The 19,579-nt window shown below is 48.7% G+C and overlaps 7 protein-coding genes and 1 non-coding gene across 8 annotated transcripts; 2 read left to right on the top strand and 6 right to left on the bottom strand.

The window, feature by feature from the left end:
- Positions 1-3,356: 3,356 nt before the first annotated feature.
- On the bottom strand, positions 3,357-4,926 carry TEF1 (elongation factor 1-alpha; the record flags this gene model as incomplete). The annotated part of the gene is made up of 4 exons (XM_041687714.1): positions 3,357-4,465; positions 4,522-4,660; positions 4,723-4,852; positions 4,922-4,926. The coding sequence occupies 4 exons, from the start codon at positions 4,924-4,926 to the stop codon at positions 3,357-3,359; spliced, it is 1,383 nt and encodes a 460-aa protein (XP_041541571.1).
- Positions 4,927-6,804: 1,878 nt separating this feature from the next.
- On the bottom strand, positions 6,805-7,408 carry RPC11 (DNA-directed RNA polymerase III core subunit RPC11; the record flags this gene model as incomplete). The annotated part of the gene is made up of 4 exons (XM_041687713.1): positions 6,805-6,840; positions 6,914-7,008; positions 7,114-7,323; positions 7,396-7,408. The coding sequence occupies 4 exons, from the start codon at positions 7,406-7,408 to the stop codon at positions 6,805-6,807; spliced, it is 354 nt and encodes a 117-aa protein (XP_041541570.1).
- A 695-nt stretch (positions 7,409-8,103) lies between these two features.
- Positions 8,104-8,769, top strand: AKAW2_31122A (ankyrin repeat-containing protein ANK1; the record flags this gene model as incomplete). The annotated part of the gene is made up of 3 exons (XM_041687711.1): positions 8,104-8,115; positions 8,173-8,350; positions 8,444-8,769. 3 exons carry the CDS (start codon positions 8,104-8,106, stop codon positions 8,767-8,769), a joined length of 516 nt encoding a protein of 171 aa, XP_041541569.1.
- A 306-nt stretch (positions 8,770-9,075) lies between these two features.
- AKAW2_31121S (MAGE domain-containing protein) lies at positions 9,076-10,259 on the bottom strand (the record flags this gene model as incomplete). Its single annotated transcript, XM_041687710.1, has 3 exons — positions 9,076-9,713; positions 9,799-10,171; positions 10,233-10,259. 3 exons carry the CDS (start codon positions 10,257-10,259, stop codon positions 9,076-9,078), a joined length of 1,038 nt encoding a protein of 345 aa, XP_041541568.1.
- A 660-nt stretch (positions 10,260-10,919) lies between these two features.
- On the bottom strand, positions 10,920-11,010 carry AKAW2_t30017S. The gene has a single exon. It is a non-coding gene; the product is annotated as a tRNA-Asp (tRNA).
- A 983-nt stretch (positions 11,011-11,993) lies between these two features.
- AKAW2_31120S (MCT family MFS transporter) lies at positions 11,994-13,558 on the bottom strand (the record flags this gene model as incomplete). Its single annotated transcript, XM_041687709.1, has 4 exons — positions 11,994-12,156; positions 12,206-12,481; positions 12,543-12,648; positions 12,706-13,558. The coding sequence occupies 4 exons, from the start codon at positions 13,556-13,558 to the stop codon at positions 11,994-11,996; spliced, it is 1,398 nt and encodes a 465-aa protein (XP_041541567.1).
- Positions 13,559-15,131: 1,573 nt separating this feature from the next.
- AKAW2_31119A (uncharacterized protein) lies at positions 15,132-16,025 on the top strand (the record flags this gene model as incomplete). The annotated part of the gene is made up of 3 exons (XM_041687708.1): positions 15,132-15,484; positions 15,543-15,774; positions 15,834-16,025. 3 exons carry the CDS (start codon positions 15,132-15,134, stop codon positions 16,023-16,025), a joined length of 777 nt encoding a protein of 258 aa, XP_041541566.1.
- A 1,891-nt stretch (positions 16,026-17,916) lies between these two features.
- AKAW2_31118S (ankyrin repeat domain-containing protein) lies at positions 17,917-18,943 on the bottom strand (the record flags this gene model as incomplete). The annotated part of the gene is made up of 2 exons (XM_041687707.1): positions 17,917-18,246; positions 18,650-18,943. 2 exons carry the CDS (start codon positions 18,941-18,943, stop codon positions 17,917-17,919), a joined length of 624 nt encoding a protein of 207 aa, XP_041541565.1.
- Positions 18,944-19,579: the final 636 nt, after the last annotated feature.

Genomic DNA, 19,579 nt, shown 5'->3' with positions numbered 1-19,579 from the left:
ATAGAAATGCGTCGGCTACATCGAGTTCGATTCTTTGGTGACCATCGACCGTTTTCGTCGAGCCTAGGCTGAACCACGGGTGAATCACATTCATCACCAAATACCTTCATCTCTGGCATTGAATAGCAATGGAAAGAATAAGATTGGTATTAAGGAGAAAATAAAGTAGGAAACCTGCCCGATTTGAATCACGCACAACAATCCGAAGCATGACACCAAAGAACCGGCGTGTACGGCAAAAATCATCTACCAGAACAAGATATTTTATGCTTGGAAGCCAGGCAGATGAACGTGTTATATATACGCAATCCCCAAAAAAAAATCGGACTTGTTATAGAGGGGCTCTGTGGCCGTCGGACAAATATGACACCATCTCTGCCAAGTCAGTGTAGGTTCATGCCAGCCCACCAATTGTTGATGCACCAGACTCTGACCATTATTGCACTAGGCGTCACTCATCTCAGTATATTTTAACAAACCAAGACCTTTTTCAAAGGACTTGCAAGTTTGACACACTATTCATTTTTTGTCCTGGGGGCGATGAGCTCAGATGCAGACCTCGTCAAGGCCAAAAACACTGAGCAGAATATTGCCACAAGGGGAAAAGGCAGGGGATACCAGCGGGAGAGACGCAAAGCAAACACTAGAAGTGATAAATGACTATGATGCATAATCAGAAGTGGAGAATCATACAAGATCACAGAGCTGCTCAACAGCGGGTGCGAAGAGCCAAAGAAGAGGAGTTCTTGCCAGATAAGAACCCAGAATAAGGAACAGAGACAACAGATTTTAACTCAAATTTTGACTCAGATGGAAAAGAATATCATGTCAAAAGAGAGAGTAGTGCAAACAGCGCTAGTAATACCTGAAATTGTAGAAATGATCCTAATCACTCTCGCCTTTGGGGATCTTTTGAGAATGGAGGGCATCAGCCAAGTCGATGAACCACCAACGAGTATCCAAGGCAAGAGCCAAAGCTTAGAAAAGCCAGAGAAGAGAGGCACTAAGAGGACAAGATCAGAAAGCCATGCTGGGTTTAATAATTGCCAAGGTCGAGTAACACGAGATGAATGGCTGGTAATGGTCCTAACCAAGCTCGAAAAATTGGCAACAACGAGAAGAGTTGGTTTGTGATCGGACGTTCGACAAGCAGCAGCTGTGGAATATCTTCAGACCAAATAGTATCTTGTACCATAGCATGAAGATAAAATTAAACATCTCAGATTCCCGTTGACTTTCTTGTAAAACCACCTCTCTAGAATATTAAGCATCGTCATTGAGGTCTCAGAATCAAGAATACAAGAAGCCTCTTGCATCTAGTCCCACCAGTGAGAGACGTATTAGTTATTTCCATTCATCTCGAAGGCCTAGATTATATGACAGCGTTTGCAGAGCACCAACTGAGCTCACTTAGCGCCAAGTAATGTTCGTCTTTCCAGATGTTACCAGCCGACAGTGATTTCCAGACGTTCATACAGCAAGACTCAGTGAAGGACTAAAGAAAAGAACGAATATTCAGCTTACTGCTAATATGTAATCTAGACATAAGTCAATTTATTAGTGCTGCAACGGTTTTATTGAGTTGATCACAGAAGAACACAAATCTTGCCATGGACGCTTTGTTGAGGGAGGAAGAAAAACTGCCCCGAATGGGAAAGTTCACTTGAAAGTCATGTGCTGCTTGTACATCGATCTGTACGATTGCGTAGATTGAACATTAATTCAACAGGTCATATTTCAAGCTACCAACTAAGAGACGTTGATGAAATACAACAACCAAGTCCTCGCATTAGCACTAAAGCTTAAGGTTCCACTTTCCCTGTTTCTGTGAGATAGAAGGTCAGCTAGTTGGAGGCTATTTATTCCATGACGGCTTTGAAAGAGATGCGTGGGATTTTGATCTTCAGTGCTGACATGGATTAAGATGCTATATCCAGTACCAGAAAACAATGCTCAGCAGTGTATCACACTACGATGGGAGGATATTGTTACACCACCACTTCCACCTCCGCCTTCGATGCTCGATGACCTTCGAAAGTGTGTGGGGATCGGGATTCAGCAACAAGAAAAGAAAAATCGAGAGATTCGGGGCTGAAGTGATTCATTTCGGTATCCTAAATTATCAATGCACTCCTGAGGTTTAGTAAGTTGAAGCCGTTCTTCCGTTATACTTTTGGAGTTTGATTGCGGGTAGTATACTCGCCAGTTGGTGTAATGGCATGTGCAAGGAATATTGTCCATCCAGAAAGCCGGCAATGTGACACTCGTCAAACACTACTAGTTAAGAGAATATAGAAAGAAAATCTATGACTCGGCGAAACCTACATAAGGAGATTATCTAGAGTCCCATCTACTTACTACCTCCCATCATGATCATGGTAATTTTATGTCTACCACCAGAATGCTAAATGCTACTATTAGTATTTCAAGCTTAATGTACGCATAGAAGCGCCCATTAAAATCCACCGTAAGTGCCTAGGAGCGACAGAATAATGGACCGATCAATTTCAATAGACAAACTAACAGCGCAAGTAAGAAGAGTACGTGACTTAAGTACAGGCAGAGACTACATACTATACCGGCCACACCCATTGGTCAAGACAACAATTAACTTAAGAGCAGTTGCTTAGCTTACAATCTATCCCGGCTAGGTTATCTGAGTTACGGAACTTGTTACCATCGTAGTGGTGGATTGTTGCTTCCAAAGTAAACGACAATAGTAATAGTTAATATGCTCCAAGTTTGTTGAGATGATAGAGACGATTATTATGAAGACTGAATAAAGCTGGAATGGTTATTCTGAGCTACATACATGGATGGCATGTCGGAGACGGTGACTTGAGCGGTTCAGATGATGACTGTTGTGTGGACTTCATAGGGTAGTTGCGGCATGATAAGGTTGTAACTTGATAGTTACAACACAAACACGAATCAAATAGAGCGGGATGCAACAATAGAACCAACAAAGGCTTGACGTGAGCTCAAGTCGCAGAGGACATCTCAAACATGTATCGTTATCTACTGTAACCAACGAAGTCGATATGTCTTTGTTTGTCGAAGTTCTCCGATGCGGGGGGACGTCTAAGCAGGAGCACTGCGATTGGTTGGCAATATGATTAGTCAGCCACCGCTGACGGCTTACTAAGATTTTGATATAGTTAGAACGACTACTTCAGCTTCATGTCGCCGAAAACGGAAAACGCTACAAAATGCCTACGATGCGAGCTAAATGAACGAAACGAGTCGTAATTCAAGTTTTGTAGGATCAACTACATAAACTTAAAGTCTAATTCCGTAATTCCATTGTTTTGTTTGATCATCAAAGGTTCATCATGCCATTTTCACCCTGCACCAGCTTATTTCTTACCGGCCTTCTGGGCGGCCTTGGTGACCTTACCGGCACCACCCTCCTTCTTCTCAACAGCCTTGATGACTCCGACAGCAACAGTTTGTCTCATGTCGCGGACGGCGAAACGACCAAGAGGGGGGTAGTCAGTGAAAGCCTCAACACACATGGGCTTGGAGGGAATCATCTTGACGATGGCAGCGTCACCGGACTTGATGAACTTGGGGGAAGATTCAACAGACTTTCCGGTACGGCGGTCAATCTTCTCAAGGAGCTCAGCGAACTTGCAAGCAATGTGAGCAGTGTGGCAGTCCAGGACGGGAGCGTAACCAGCACCGACCTGACCGGGGTGGTTGAGGACGATGACCTGGGCGGTGAAGCTCTCACAGCCAAGAGGGGGGTCGTTCTTGGAGTCACCGGCAACGTTACCACGGCGAACCTCCTTGACGGAAACGTTCTTGACGTTGAAACCAACGTTGTCACCGGGGACACCTTCCTTGAGCTGCTGGTGGTGCATCTCAACGGACTTGACTTCAGTGGTGACGTTGGCGGGAGCGAAGGTCACGACCATACCAGGGGCAATGATACCGGTCTCGACACGACCGACGGGAACAGTTCCAATACCGGAGATCTTGTAGACATCCTGGAGGGGAAGACGGAGGGGCTTGTTGGAGGGACGGACGGGGGGCTCGATGGCGTCGATGGCCTCAAGGAGGGTCTTACCGGTGACCTTGCCGGCCTTGGTCTCCTTCTCCCAACCCTTGTACCAGGGGCAGTTGGGGGAGGGCTCGAGCATGTTGTCACCGTTGAAACCGGAGATGGGGACGAAAGGAACACCCTTGGGGTTGTATCCGACCTTCTTGATGAAGTTGGAGGTCTCCTTAACGATTTCGTTGTAACGGTCCTCGGACCACTTGCAGGTGTCCATCTTGTTGAGGGCAACGATGAGCTGGCGGACACCGAGGGTGAAAGCAAGCAGAGCGTGCTCACGAGTCTGGCCATCCTTGGAGATACCAGCCTCGAACTCACCAGTACCGGAGGCAATGATGAGGATAGCGCAGTCAGCCTGGGAGGTACCAGTGATCATGTTCTTGATGAAGTCACGGTGACCGGGGGCGTCTATGATGGACGTTAGTATATTGCTTTGATGAAAAGAGAACTCTGTGAGTACATACCAATGACGGTGACCTCATACTTGCCAGTCTGGAACTTCCAGAGGGCAATGTCGATGGTGATACCACGCTCACGCTCGGACTTGAGCTTGTCAAGAACCCAAGCGTACTTGAAGGAACCCTTACCGAGCTCGGCGGCTTCCTGTAGGATGTAGTTAGTACCGTGTCTTGATATAATTCTGTCGGATGTATGATCCTCCTTACCTTCTCGAACTTCTCGATGGTACGCTGGTCGATACCACCGCACTTGTAGATCAGGTGACCAGTGGTGGTGGACTTGCCGGAATCGACGTGGCCGATAACGACGATGTTGATGTGAGTCTTGTCCTCCTTACTGTTGAGAAAGATAGCCGTTAGCCGATGTCCTTTCTCCCTCAGATGATGGATTGTTGTCTGAACCTACCCCATGATGACGGTTGTGAATGAACTCGAAGTTCTTTTTTGGAATTAAGAAAAAGTCTGTAGAAAAAATTGCTCAGATACTACGGCCAGAACGCGTAGAGGTGCTGAGCAACAAAGTCAGTTAGAGAGAGGGATGAATGAAGAAAGAGAGAAGGAACAGGAAGGAAGAGAGAGATGGGAGGGGAAGATATACGTACTGAAGCGGACGAGGGAGGAAAGGGAAAGGAAAAATTTGTGGGAGGGGGAGGAGGGGAAATACTTATATGGAGGGGTCAAGCGAGAAGGCGACTAAGCGGGCGGGCTTCAACCCTTGGCTTTGACTTGAATTCATTGGACATGGAGGGGTAATGCCCCCACCACGCAGGTGCGGGACCAACGCAGAATCTTCACGGCGGAGCCTTTTCCAGACTCAACTGGACACGCTTGCAGCCCAGCAACACTGCGCGATCAGCCTGTCCTTTTCTCGCCTTTCCTTGGTTCCTCGCCTTCGGAGCGCCGAACTACGACCCCACCTTGACCACTCTTTCATCGAAAATTTTTCACTCTCTCGGTCCCCTCCCTCCGGTCCTCTTGTCTATCTATCTGGACCTAACTCATCTAGCTCTATCCGTTGGTAAATTGTGGATTATTGGACTGAAATCCTGGGCATCAACGCAGCGGTGGGTTGATGATGGCCTGGCCTGTTTGGTCATGTTTGCAACCGAACCCCGCGGCAAGCGGCTGTTGTTATTTGTCCGCTCTCAGGCTGCTGTGGCACGGCCGAGTGGCGCCCGCCCGGTCCACTTTTTTGGTGGAAATCCCTGTGAGGTCAACGACCAACGTAGCAAACTAGATAGCAGCAACAGCAGTGAGAGTATAGCAATGTTGGTATTTACTCGGGACATTGTACTCGCTATCATGGGATGATGCTCAATAATATCTCAAATTCTTACTAGCGATTCACACTAAAAAAAAATGATGTGGACACCCGACAATCTCAAACATCATCGCTTTTTGATAGTGGGATGGCTGGTGCGGCAAAACATGTGAGAGAAAATCTTTTTTTTTTTGCCCACATCATTTTTTTGCCATCATCACTGCCCCTCACTTAGTGTCTTGACCTGACAGTGCGGTTAGGTATCTAGCCTTTCTCTTTTCTTTTTATTTCGTCTTTTTTCTTTTCCCATCCTTAACCAACCCCCTTCCTCTTTGGGACCCCGACAGTGGCTGATTTGAGGACAAGAGAAAAAGAAGTGAGAAAAAAAATGACTCAAGATTTGGTACCGTACCAGAAACAACACACACAAAGGATCCTTTTTACAAAGTACCACTTATACTCCTGCTATTTTGGTAGCTTACCTGGATCTGGCCAATCCCAATCGGGCCATTATTTGCCCGCCGTTGCCAGGTTACCATGAATAGTTAGTACGTAGATTCTGTTGGCGGCGGCAAATTCTGTAGGAGGGGGAAATAGGAACGGAAAAAATAGTCCCAAAAAAATTAAATACTAAAAAAATAATAATAAATTGGATCAACGAGGCGGGAAGAAAATTTCTTCTTTTGCGCTTAATCTGACATACTTTTCTTAGCTCACTCCAATAGGGAGTAGGCGTGTAGTTTAACCACTCTTGTATAGTAGTTGCTATGGATTGGTGTCATCATCCATTGAGGGGTATCTCTAGTAGTAAGCTCGATGTAAATCATCGCAAATGGGAATAATCACAATCGCAGGGGCCCAGATCATCATCCTAATCATACACCGTAGCACCAGCCTTCCCTTTTTTTCTCCCTTTCCTACAATTCCCGTTCTTCCTCTACGTTATCCCCCGCCCCTCTATTATTCGAACAACACATATTGTTCTCCAGGGATATCTCCATAGTCCAAACTCTAATAATGGAGTAGCCTCAGTTCTCTCTCCATCGGGCACCACACGTGGTACACTGTCAACCGCAATCAGCAAGGCATGTCAGGCCAGATGCATGAGAACCGCATAAGCCGCTGGTGCGCACCCACCTTTAGGAATGTGGTCATCGGTTCGTCTGCACTCCGAATCTGCAGCTGGAAAAAGTATGCGCGGTCGCCATTACAGTCTTCTGCGGGGCATTGAGCTGCGGGTAGGGAAAAAGGGAAGAGAAAGCACAACATTAGCCCCAAGCCCCCAAGTTTATTCCAACAACCGTAGGGAAGAGTGCCCCTCCAGGCTTGTGACTTACTGGCCACGCTATCCGCATTTGCGAATTCTTCCTTGCCTCCAAAGACATCTTCCACTTCTTTCTGCTTCATGGGTGTCTTCTCAAACCAGCTCTGGTCCAGAGCATATTGGTATGGGCAGGTGCGGCATTCGAATCGGTTGACACCTAGGGGATGTCTTGTGGTCGGTTCCGCACGAGAGATCGTGAGCGCATTGCTGCAGTTAGGGCAGACTGGGGAGTAGAAAGGTGAGGGTTAGTTAACAAGTACTGTAAATGTAGGGGCTGCAAGAGAAGAAAACTAACAGGTCAACGGCATCGTGAATGTTGCTTGCTTGCTTGCTTCTTCCTGGGTGAAAGTCCGTCAATCAATCAAGGGATCAATCAGTCAGTCAGTTTGTAGCACAATTCTCGCATAGCATAGCCTTCATAAAGGCGGTTACGGGACTGGTGCAGCTGCCACTGTCCGGCGCAAGTAAGGGTCGCAGCGATCTGGACGATAATCGCCGGCTAGCTGCTGAGGCTCTTATCGACCGGCGATTTCGTTGGCGGAGAGATTCACCGCCGCCGATTGGACGCGGGGCTGCCTGGCCGGCCGGAGTAACCTCCCTTCCGAATGGCTGTCCGCGGCGGGAGTCATGCATCCATTCCACTACTGTACTTACTGTATGCTCGGCCGCGGGGAACAACAATAGGAGACAGTATCCCACTGATAGTACTTTTAAACGCAGCTGCAAGGAACCTACATCGATCAAAGCTTTCTGTGTTTTTCCTCAACGCTCAGGGCTACTGACCCACTACCCTGGAACACTACCGTCGATTGTTTCAGTTGCTTTTGAGGCATTGCTGATCCCCAGTCCTCGTTTCCGACACCGCCTCCTTTACCACCTTCGCGGCTAACCCGGCCCCATACTTGCGGCATTTGTTTGACCCCTCCGCGCAACCACCCTTGACTATTCAAGATACAGCTACCTGTCGTACCCTACACTTGTCATTTCTCAAGAACAACCAACCATGGCTGACGAAGTGAGTGCTGCAATACCCCCACTCCGGTTCCGTTGCTAACAAGCATTGGTTGCATAGGGTGCTTCCCCCCGTGAACTAGTCGTAGAGGCCTGCCGTCGAGATCAGCCTCATTTGATAGAGGGTGTCCTGGAGCGTATGGAAGGAAAGTCAAATGAAGAAGTGGCCGAATTCTTCAACGGTGTGACGGATTCGATGGGGAATCACGCTCTTCACATATGTGCTACGTACGGTAGCTGTAAGTGAACACCCCTCATTAAGACCACAGCCCTATCCTCTTGGCATCAGCACTGCCTTATACACATGCTGATCTAATGACATTGTGTTGCAGACGACGTCATGGACGCCCTCTTCGATATTCAGTACTTCGAATGCGACCCTCTCACCCGTCTGGACAAAGATACCCCGCTGCATACCGCCGTGCGCTATGCGAACGAGAAGGACGCCGAACTAGGCGAGGCAATGATCAAGATGATGTGCGAAGCCGGTTGTGACCCGCGTGTCAGGAACAAGCACGGTCAGAAACCAGCTGATCTCGTCTACAATAACCAGGAGATCAAGACCACGCTACAGCAAGCAGAGTACATCATGGCGGAGGGGCTAAGGGAGGATGCGGACAATGGATCGGTTCACGACAGCGCCAGTGACAGCGAATAGACGGCAACAACTGTGTATAGCGACTTTTTTGATCATAGATATACCACTGATGATTACTTTGTTCCTGTATTCGAAGCATAGATGGCTGTTCGGATGCATGCGGCCAGTCCGCGGGTCTAATATGAATTCTTGTTAAACCATCAGTGGTGTTTTGGGCTGGTACCAACTATGATCTTCTTCCATACCAGGTGAGCAATCTATGCAAGTCAGAACCATAATCAACGGGTATCATTCAGACAGAATTTAGCTAGCAAACAATACAACAAACGACAAGTCATCACATAAACCAAAAAGAAGGCATGGTGGTCAACCATCGCTCTCCTCCTCACTCTCCTCCTCATCCTCGGATTCAGGCAACCGCCTATTGACCCGGCGGCTAGGCTGCTCCCGCCTCTGCCTTTGCCTCCCGTCCTCCTCTCCATCACCACCACCACCCTCCTCAGCCTGCTCTTCCTGGGCACGCGGTTCCGGCTGCTTAAGCCCAAGACTCCGCGCCAGCCGGATCTCAAACTCATCATCCCTCTCACTGCCCTCAGACTGTCCATAGACCTCCCGAACCAACCTCGCAACCCCCTTCGTCCCCACCTCAATCTTCCCCCTAGGCCCAAGAATATACTCAATGACCTCCTCCCCACCATCCACATCGCGATTGCGCACCAAATACCCCTCCTTACACAGCCGCTGCAAGAACCGATCCGTCCGATCAATAGGCGTCCACGCATCCGTATTAGTCCGCTTCAGATACCTCTCGAGCTTCTGCTCATGAATCGTGCCCCCATTAAGCACAATCACCGCGATAATAAAACTATACAGCCCCGTATATGTACTCTCCATCGGCGCCCTACTAGGCAACAAAATCTCGGGCTTCCGGTACTTCGTCGGCAACGTAGTCGTCACTATCCAGGACTTGTTCGTAGATGAAGGCTTTTCGACCTTTTGCGCAGCTGTTCACATCCACATCCACATCAACCAGTTAGCCAATACACACCTTCACAAGAAATAGATATAAAAATAGAAAAAGAAACTCACCCCTCCTCTGCTGCACCGTAACCTTCTCCTTAACCGGCAACTCCATCATCTCCATCCCAAACTTCTCCTGCAACACCCTCTGCGCCTCCTCAAACACCGTCTTGAACTGCCTCGTCCCCTGCTCCCCCAGCACCTTAACACTGATATCCGATCGTCGGATCGGCAGACGCGAGAACTCGCTCGCTAGCGCCAACCGCACCATCTTCTTCACCATCACGTCCGTGCTACTGGGCGCCCGCGTATCGTACGCATCATCCGAACCGGCATCGTCGTCGTCGTCGTCGCCATCGTCTTCGCTATGCGCCGCTGCTACCCGGCGTCGTTGCGTCGCGGGCGTGGGGACGTCGTCTTCTTCGCTGGGTGAGTCGGGGACCTTTGCATGCAGTTACATGTTAGGTTTGAGCTTGGTGCAGTGTATAGGTGGAGTGACATACCGCGCGGCGTTTACGGGCAGGTGCCATTTCTTCGGGTCTTCTTTCTCTTCTTCGTCTGGGTGGGGAGGTGGGTGTTGTAGTTGTCTATGAATGCTATACTGACAGCCTACATGGCAATGAGCATCTGGTCTCGTCCTGTCCTTTTTTGTGTGTTGTTTGTTTGTCTGTAAGGACAGGCAAGTAACGGCGTACTGATTGTTGCCGACGGTTTCCCTTTGTTCGGTGGAACGCGCTGCGGCGCGACTAGATTCGGGTGGGGCGCGGCGGGCGTGATTTATCCTATTTGGGTAGGATGTGCTTGGCGGGTAAGATAAGGGTTTGATTTGATACTATAGGATGGTTGCGCGGCAATTGATGTGTGCTTTGAGCTTTCATTGAAACTGTTGTTTAATTACTGGATTGGTGGTTTTACGGAGTAGACTATCTTGTTTGGAGTGTAAAAATAACTTTAGCCACATAGTATTAGTGCCTTTTTTTGGAGGGTTTAGTGAACGGTTCTCTTTGTTCCATGAAGCGTTAGTTCGACTAGTTACTTCTACGCTTTGCAGCGGTACCATGGATGAGATAATGGCAGGAATGCCAAATACGAATATGAAAGGATATGTTTTGTGTCCGATAGGTGGTCGGGGGGTAATGGGGTAATCAATAAAAAAAAACAGAAAAAGAAAGATGGAAGGAAAAAGAAATCTCCCCGACTGGGAGTCGAACCCAGGTCTCCCGCGCTTGTTTCCGAAAGGGGATTGACAAGCGGAAATCATGACCGTTAGACCATCGAGGATTTGATATGTTGGTTCCTCTATTTTTGACATTATGTTTGGGGATTGTGTTTGGGGGTTGTGTTGTCTTTTGAGGGAAGTTTCGTCGAATTTGAATTTTGTTTTATGGGTATTGTTTTGGGTTTGTGTAAATGATAATTAGGGTACTCTAATGAGGCTAAGTGTATGTGCTAGTTCGATTGTCAAGCTGTGCGCTGAGTGGTTGTCGGTGCTTGCTAGTACTAATAGTACCAGCATATTCGGTTGAGCCAATATATATTCACGGCACCACCATCGTTGTCAGTCTGCAGCAACATCGACATCATGATAATACCTAGATCACTATATGCACATCAGATACTACCACAGATAGAATAGATGCAAGCCGCCAGCCTCCAAAGCCATGATCACCAGGTAAGCATAGACCGAACAAGCATAACAAGGATCGAGATCTTGCCATCTACACACGGCCACCAACGTATGTGCGTCTACAAACATCCTCAACGTAAACGCCGTAACAGGAAGTCTATACCTATCGGTAAGTTACAGAAGCCTACATAGACGGTAGATGCTCTACCATATGCCAGTGATAAGAAATAACCTATGCTTGTATTGCTCGGGCTGGCTCCGGCGGGATATTAATTCAATTGGGCCAATGCACCAATCACGGCCACGATATCCCCGCGCAGCCCTAACTCGATGTTTCCGGCGGCATCAACAGCCAAGTATTCCCCCAAATTTCCCCAACACGATGACACGCACGAGGTAAATGTGCCCAATAAAATTAGCTTCATAGAAACCAGAGAGAGATAAAACCCTTAGTTATGTGTCACTGGTTGCTGTGGCGCCAGGACTGCCTCGAACACCCCGAAAGCTAGCGGATTTTTGATATTAGATAGAAAGGACACCGAAAGTCGAAACCAAATATCAAACTTTTATCACCCAACTCAGTGATGACCGACTCATATTAGTCACTTGATTGCACCGGATTCTTACCGAACAAAAATTAGATCTTAGCTTGCCACCGCCATCGGTAATTAAGGCACGACCACCGCGCCATGGAGAACATGCCCATCGCGATGACCAGAACGGCACCGAGAAAGGCCACCATGGCCTGCTTTCCGACCGTCTCGATCATCTCACCACCAATGGGGATACTGATTAGGGTACTGCTCAGATATATTAGCACATTCCTCTACAATAGTTCGGGCGGCATACGCAAAGCTGACGGTCAGATAGCAAACCCCGAATCTCCCTCCCACTTCGCTGGCTTTGGAAATCTGACCGATGCAAGCTGGCGCCAGACTAATAAAGGAACCGGAAGCAAATCCATATACACAGCTGAAGATATAGAGTCCTGCCAACTTGCTTCCGAAGGGTAGCCAGATGACAAAGACCGCCACGGCACCCAGGCCGAGCAGTCCTATCTGCGTGTTGATTCGCCCATACTTGTCTGCGACACCACCAGCGACGAGGCGACCAATGGTAGAGCACCTAGAAACTTGCATCAGATTTGATCGGATTTTCATAGTTATGGTACCATGTCGGCCCCTACACGTTCAAAATAGACAGAAGGATGATGCTGGTGGTAGTGCCAAATCCCTGCATTACAACATATGTCGGGTAGAGACCGAGGCAGCCAAAGACTTCCAGTTCCATGACTACAGGTCATTAGCAAACCAATATTACCCTAGAGCGGCCGAGAGTCTAGGGCTTACTGAATGTTCCCATGGTCAACCAGGTAAACCTGGCGTCCTGGAAGGCACGCACGTTGATGCTCGGCTTGCTCTGGCTTCTTGGTAGACGAGAACGAACAAAAGCAATTCCCATTGCACACAAGGTCCCCACAATTAATGCAAGCAGCCGCATGGTCCACTTATATCCAAGGTCCTTAAACCCCGCCCGGAGAACCCAGGGGAAGACCACTCCCCCAACTCCCGCTCCGGCCATCGCCGTGCCCATGGCCAAGCCAACTCGGCGATCGAACCAATGGGGAACGGCAGAAATGGCAGCCGTGCTCAACAGAGCAGCGCCCATGCCAGTGAGAACACCAAAGGTCAAGATAAATTGCCAGTAGAGTTGGCATTCAGCCATCAATAGCAGGCCCGCGACGTAGCAGGCCGTCCCGGCAATGAGAATGCCCGTAGGTCCGTACCTGTCGAACATCGGACCAACCTGGGCGCCCAAGCCCAGGCCACAGAAGACAAATAGACCCGGAATCCAACCGATGACACTACTGGTGTAGTCCGACAGCTGGTGACTGGCAAAATAACTCTGCAGGACACCGGTAGAGTTCATCATGCCGTAACTGCTCATCAGTAGGAAAAAGGACCCCAAAACAACAACCCATGACCTGGTTCCACCATCTGGAAATATATCATGGGGAGTAGTGTCACGGACGTGAAAGGTGTTGGTGGAGATTTGAGCTGGTGGTTCAACGATCTCGAACGATCGGGGTCTGCCGTAGCTGGCAGTGGAATGAGCGGCGCTAAGGTCAGACGGGCCTTGCAAGTCTGTTGAGCGCCAGGGCTGCTCGGCGATGGAGGCGGCCGACTTTTGCTCGAGCGCCATAGTTGATATTATGTTCTGCTAGCACTGAGCGTAATCTGCGCGTAGCAGAGACCAAAAGAGAGCGGGGTGCTTGAGATATAGTCGGTCAGGCATACGGCGGGGGCCAGATTGGGTTACGGGCCTGGGCTGAAGGATCATCGGCGGGATGATCCTATCGGACCTCTCAGCGAGCTCCTCGTCCAACTTCGGCTCGGTTTCCGAACGCGGCATCTCACTATGAGTCAGTGAGCTGCAGCTAAAACCTGCTGTCGGTGAAAATTTGAGTGTTCTACCTCACATCAATACGTGGTGTTGGTCGGACGACAGCATATTCGGCATCATGCTCGGGTGTTGCACGAACGGCAGGACCTCAATGGCACAGCCGCATAGGTGTTCAACTTATCATGTCGTCTTAATCTAGGCTGTCAGTATACGAAGAATAGAGGAAGACGCTGGATAGGAGGATCTCTGCAGTGAATCGTGTCAAGGAGGAAGTACTGTACCTTGCTTCGTGTCTCGGCTTGTTAGTGAAACAATCTGATTTGTTTGATGGATAGCTTGGTGATCACCCTCACAGAGTAACAAGTCATAGCTAATGATGGACTTTACGCATTATACTCCGATATAAGCAAGAAGCGAATTGCAAACCCGCAAAAGCTGGTCGCGCAATGCGCATCGATGCCGACAAATACGAAGGAGCCCGTCGACAGGTACCTCAGCTTTTGATCCATGATATATCGAAATCTGGCCTGACAAATTCAAATTGATGAACTGAGCCATTGACCTGTTGATTTGTTGGCTGTGTCTCCTCCAGGGATTTGCAAGGTGGTGTGGATGGAAAGTGTGATGAGGGACATAGTATCGAAGCGGGGAGCGAGGATCCCCGACATCCCCATCCGGTATCTTGCCCTGGGGCACGTGCTGTACATACTAGGCAGTCGATCATTTTGATTCCATATAATCATCAATCTCACTTGAGTTCGGAGTTATTGGACAAGAACATCGTGGGTACCGAAACTGACTGTATCTGAGATGGACGGAAATAGACCTTAAGGGCAACCTCGCTTCGCTCCGGATAAACCAGCAATGAATATATGGCGTTATATGGCGGATATAAAGTCGAAAGGGAAATCTTGTAGTGACACAGGCAAGCCACGGCGCATTTGAAACTCAAACATGCAGACGCCCGAAAAGCTTCTCTTGACGACCTTGACCCGCCCGTTGAGGAGCCTGTCAGGCATGGGACTAGCTAACTATGTCAGGAATGATGCCACGAGCGCTTCTTGAGACCTTTTAAAGAAATAACTTCACTCTTGGCGCTGCTTTCGGCATCCGTCAAGTGTTGATCTTATCACGGATTGCTTCGAGTTAGTACTCAACAGACATACGCCACTGCAAGCTGCTATCCAGAGAACCCAATAGGGTGTTTACGTAGAATATCCATCCTTTCATTATGCAATGCTGATCACCCCTTCACGCCCCAGACATGAATCCTCACCGTGACACATGATCGACTTGTCATCTTGCAAAAGTCCTCGTCTATCCGTCATCTACGCGCTTCATTGTTTCTCGCCATCACAAATGAAAGCCCAGTATGGATGAGCAACTAATACTTGAGAGAAAACGTCGCCTACAGGAGCTGAATAACATTTATGGACAGCTTGGCGACTTTGATCATCGTTTGTTACCCGCCCATCTCGAGCAGGTCAAAATCAATCACACAGAAATGTCACTGGATGCCAGTAATCCTCCCTATTACTTCTCCTCTTACCTGTATCCCATCGATGAACCCGAGTATGAATATCCCGAGGATGCGGAAGACTGGCCGGAATTCGACGGATGCCCATACAAGAATGCAGAACACCTCGCCATTTGTCTGAACCGATTTCTCTGCCGCTGCGAGATGCCAGAAGCAGACACTCACCCACCTCGCTTTAGAATGTCCTCGTTAGTTCCGCCCTTCATTTTTTTGAATACTCGACTTTATTAATATTTAGCCGCCCAGTTGGGGAAATTTCAATTTTCAAGACTTGGGCTGCGTAACATTGGGCTCTCAGTGGCAGGAATCAGTTTGGTACGATACCAACACTGAAGCTCCTCATATCGTGGCTCTCATGTGGAGTGGGCTCGCCCACCCACAGAACAAGGAGCTTTGCCGCAGCGAGGTTGACGCCGCGATTATGATCATGTACGGACGCTTGCGAGATCCATCGCTCCGACCTCATGTTATTGCCCCTGTAAGCCTTCAGCTACCCCTGTTATTCGGGTAGGCGTGAAACGCTAACCGCTCTTGCAGGTCCTGCTGCTATCAGCCATTGGAGAGCACTATCTCCGGATTATCGAGGCGTACTTCGACAAGGGACAGCTTGTCATGCGAAGTTGCCCGCTTATGGACATGCGGGAGCGGGACATGAATTGGCTCATCACCTTGGCGAAGTGGTGCTGGGGAGGCCCTAGCAGCAAGAGTACCAAGTTCATCAAGACTTAATCGATATTAGTATCGTCTTTTGGTTTAGGTTTACGGCGTTATGGATGCCCATGATTCATGGACTGAATAATCGGACATGTCGAGTTAGGGTTAGGGTCAGGGATATGAGCTAATGACTTGACTTGCGAATAGCTTAACGAGACATAATAAGCAGTTTGTGTGCTATGGCAAGACCGTGATGGTAGTATCTTCGGCAGATTTATCTTTCTGGGTTGGCTTGTGGTAGCAATGATAGGCTTGGTCTTCTTGTGATCGCTTGGAAGTGCAGACCGAAGACTTAGATCGTAGATTGGTGCACCTGGTATTGGCATGGCATTGGTGTTGTGCGCAGCTGGGGGGGAGGACTCGTGAGATTTCTGGTATTAGGAGACGGGTATATGAATGACATTTGGACTGAAGGAGACAGTGAGGAGGTCTACCGATCAATCTAATCTGATTAGGATAAATATTGCTTGTGTTGTAGAAAACAACAAAAAGAAAAAAGAGAAGAATACATACAACAGAAGGGATTCGCTGGTGGTCACCCACCCAACTACTAACCTCCCGGCGTGTGGCTTAAGTACGGCTGAGCGGACGGGAAGCCCTGTTTTCCACACCCTGTGGTCGTATGTACTAAAAACATAATGAGAAGGGTACATATAGTATAAAACTTGAGAACACAAAGCTATTAGACAATCCACTGAAAGTGTGCTGGTGCCGCTGTGAAGACCCTTGGCCGGCGTGCCGATATTTAACCGGCCTTTTCGGCTTGCAAGACGTATATAGTAACATGCATAGAATGTGTGAGGTGGCTCAAGAGAGCTCGCATGAGCTTGATATGGCCCTCTATTTCACTTGGATTATGTAGTGTTATTCTCTGGGTTCTGATCATATACTTACTAACGTTAATTGTCGATGGTGGTTCTGCCGTTGAGTCATTGAAGTGTATCAGACATGGAATTCAAATTTATGCGATCAGACTGACTAGTGCTATGAATTGCCTATCTTATCTCTCCTCCATCACCATGTCCCAATTTAGAGAATAAAGTACCAAGGCTGAGATACATCTCTAATCTAGACTTTCTATTAGATGCTCCCACACGACATATCATCATATCCTGTCTACCACCGACCAACAACCCAAGACGTGAGTGAATCAAGAACTAATGAGACGATACATACTTCCTGCTACAGTGCTGCACACATCTCATCCAGTTACTCAATAGAGATTATTCCAGCAGGTCACACCCGGCTTCCATCAATGACCTAATAACATCTCCATCTTGTCCAGGACGCACCGCCTCTGGAATCAAAGTAGAGTGGCTTTGGCTTGCGTCAGTAATTCTAGCACTGGCATTCAACAAAGCCTTGAATACTCGCGGGTTTCCGCTCTGTATTGCACAAATAAACGGGGTGTGGCCTTCAACATCACTAGAATTAGGGTCGACTCCTTGACGGAGCAGTAGCTCGACCAACTCCTCATATCCATGTCTGGCAGTAATATGCAATGGGTTCCTTCTCGGTCATCGGCCGCTCTCACATATGTTCCCACTTTTTGGAGGGCCCGGAAAATGAGCATATTCCCGCCTTCAGAGGCTAAATGAATCGGCAAACGTCCATGAAGATCGCAGACTTGCATTTGCGCCGCCATCAAGCAGCGTCTTTACAACAGCCGTGTGCCCGTGATGAACTGACAGGTGAAGTGAGGTCCTCCAATTGTGGTTCCCGAAATTGATGTCAGCGTGCGCCTCCAGAAGTTCCCTCACCACATCATCGTAGCCCCTCAAAGCTGCTGAGTGTTCTCGAGCCCATAGTTTTGAATCCTTCTTCCTAGGAGACTCCATAGCTACTGTTCTCTGCCTTCTCTCTGTCTTCCTCACCGTCACTACGGCTGCTAGTATAATCCCGACTGTTAGCACCTTCCTCCATCACACTGGCCGACGGCGGGTTCTCCTATGCGACGAATAAGTTCCCGAATAACCGCGAGATGGCCCGCTTGAGCAGCCAAGCGAAGCAAATTTGACCCAACTTCCACCGGTAACTGTGCACGTCCTACATCGAGTAGGCGTTTCAAGACCTCAGATTTCCCTGACCCGATGGCGTCGAGGTACAGGGAGGGGTTATCTTCAAGAGCTGATGATACGTCTGGAAGCAGCTGCAGCAATACATCGATTGTCTGAAGATGTCCACGAATGACTGCTGCTTGGAGTGACTCAAGGCAGGTACATCCCGGAGCACCGAGCTTTTGAAGTATATCAGTGACTAGCTCTGTATCCCCTGCTCTACTAGCAAGAACAAGTGACTCATTTGATGGGTTCGTTTCGAGTAGCAACTGACGGGCCACGTCGAGGTGGCTGAATTGCAATGCTATCTCTAATGCCTCGGTCATTCCTTGTGAAGAAACAGGCTTGCTTATGCTGGAAGATATCAAATCATGAACAACTTCGTATAGGCCATGTTCCGCAGCAAGAGTAAGTGGGGTGGGCTTAAAGCAGTCTCTGCTGTCGAGACAGTGCGCGGCCCGCCACCACTCTGCTCAACGATTTCTACATTTCTCCTGAGATACAACGTCCAATATGTCACTGATAAGTACGTTTCTGTTGTCTGCTGCGCGGTAATGGTAGGGCCAGTATAGTGCTGCGTACTGGCTGAAATCCAATGCGCTCTGTTCCCAGAAAATACGGCATCTTCCTCGTGGGCCCGCTTGAGCTACCCCAGAGTGTTCCAAAAATGTGAGGACGGCTACGAGTCAAGTCGGCGTGCGTTGAAACTTCGCAGCTATAGTCGCCACCGGAGTTCAGCTTTGCTGTGAGCTCATTATGGATATAGTCTCTGACGTATTCGTTCGCAAACATAGGCTGGCCGTTGCGAAAATCAATCAGCGGTCCCAAGGCACGGGTTAGATCACCCTCGAGATCAAGAGGTAGATGGCGAAGCATAACCTGATTTGGTAGGCCTGTCCCGGCACACGACAGCAACGGCTAGTTCCTGTACGTTAAGCGGCCGGAAGCTAAGCGTCATCCAGGACAAAGCTCTGCGCACCCACGGCATTAGAGCACTCAGCGGACCCAGTATCTGTGAATATAGTTCTGGCAGTGGCTTCTGCAAAAGTAGGAAGTTGTTCTCTATTGAATAAGTGGTTAGTGGTTTCACAACACGTAATAAGACTTGCAGTCGAATCTTGATTTCCGAAGGTGTCGCTGATCCCGGAAGTGCCTTAACAATCAGCTGCTCAAGCTCCGCGAAGCCCCGGGCTTGTGCCCCAAGGTTTTGCATCGTGAGCCTGATAATGTCCTCCAAACTTTGACGCTGCAATATCAGTGGGTTTAGGTTTATCACGGTCGCTTTCCCAGATGTTGCATCGTTAAGAGTTTGACTGGTCGCAAGTACTTTGCAGGACAAACTTCGGGCATGGGCCAACGCCCCAAGTGCTTCTAGTTGATCTGTCATCTTGTCTTCGTACATATCAATTCCTTCAATCACAAAAAACACGGATTTGATGTCAGGACACAACCATAAGGATTTAACAAGGATCCATAGCTCTTCGAGAGTGTGATTCGGCATCTGACCGAAGG

The sequence above is a fragment of the Aspergillus luchuensis genome, chromosome 3 (genome assembly GCF_016861625.1).
Source record: "Aspergillus luchuensis IFO 4308 DNA, chromosome 3, nearly complete sequence".
NCBI lineage: Eukaryota > Fungi > Ascomycota > Eurotiomycetes > Eurotiales > Aspergillaceae > Aspergillus > Aspergillus luchuensis.
Note: the sequence above shows the minus strand (reverse complement) of the source record. Positions and strands in the feature narration are given on the sequence as shown.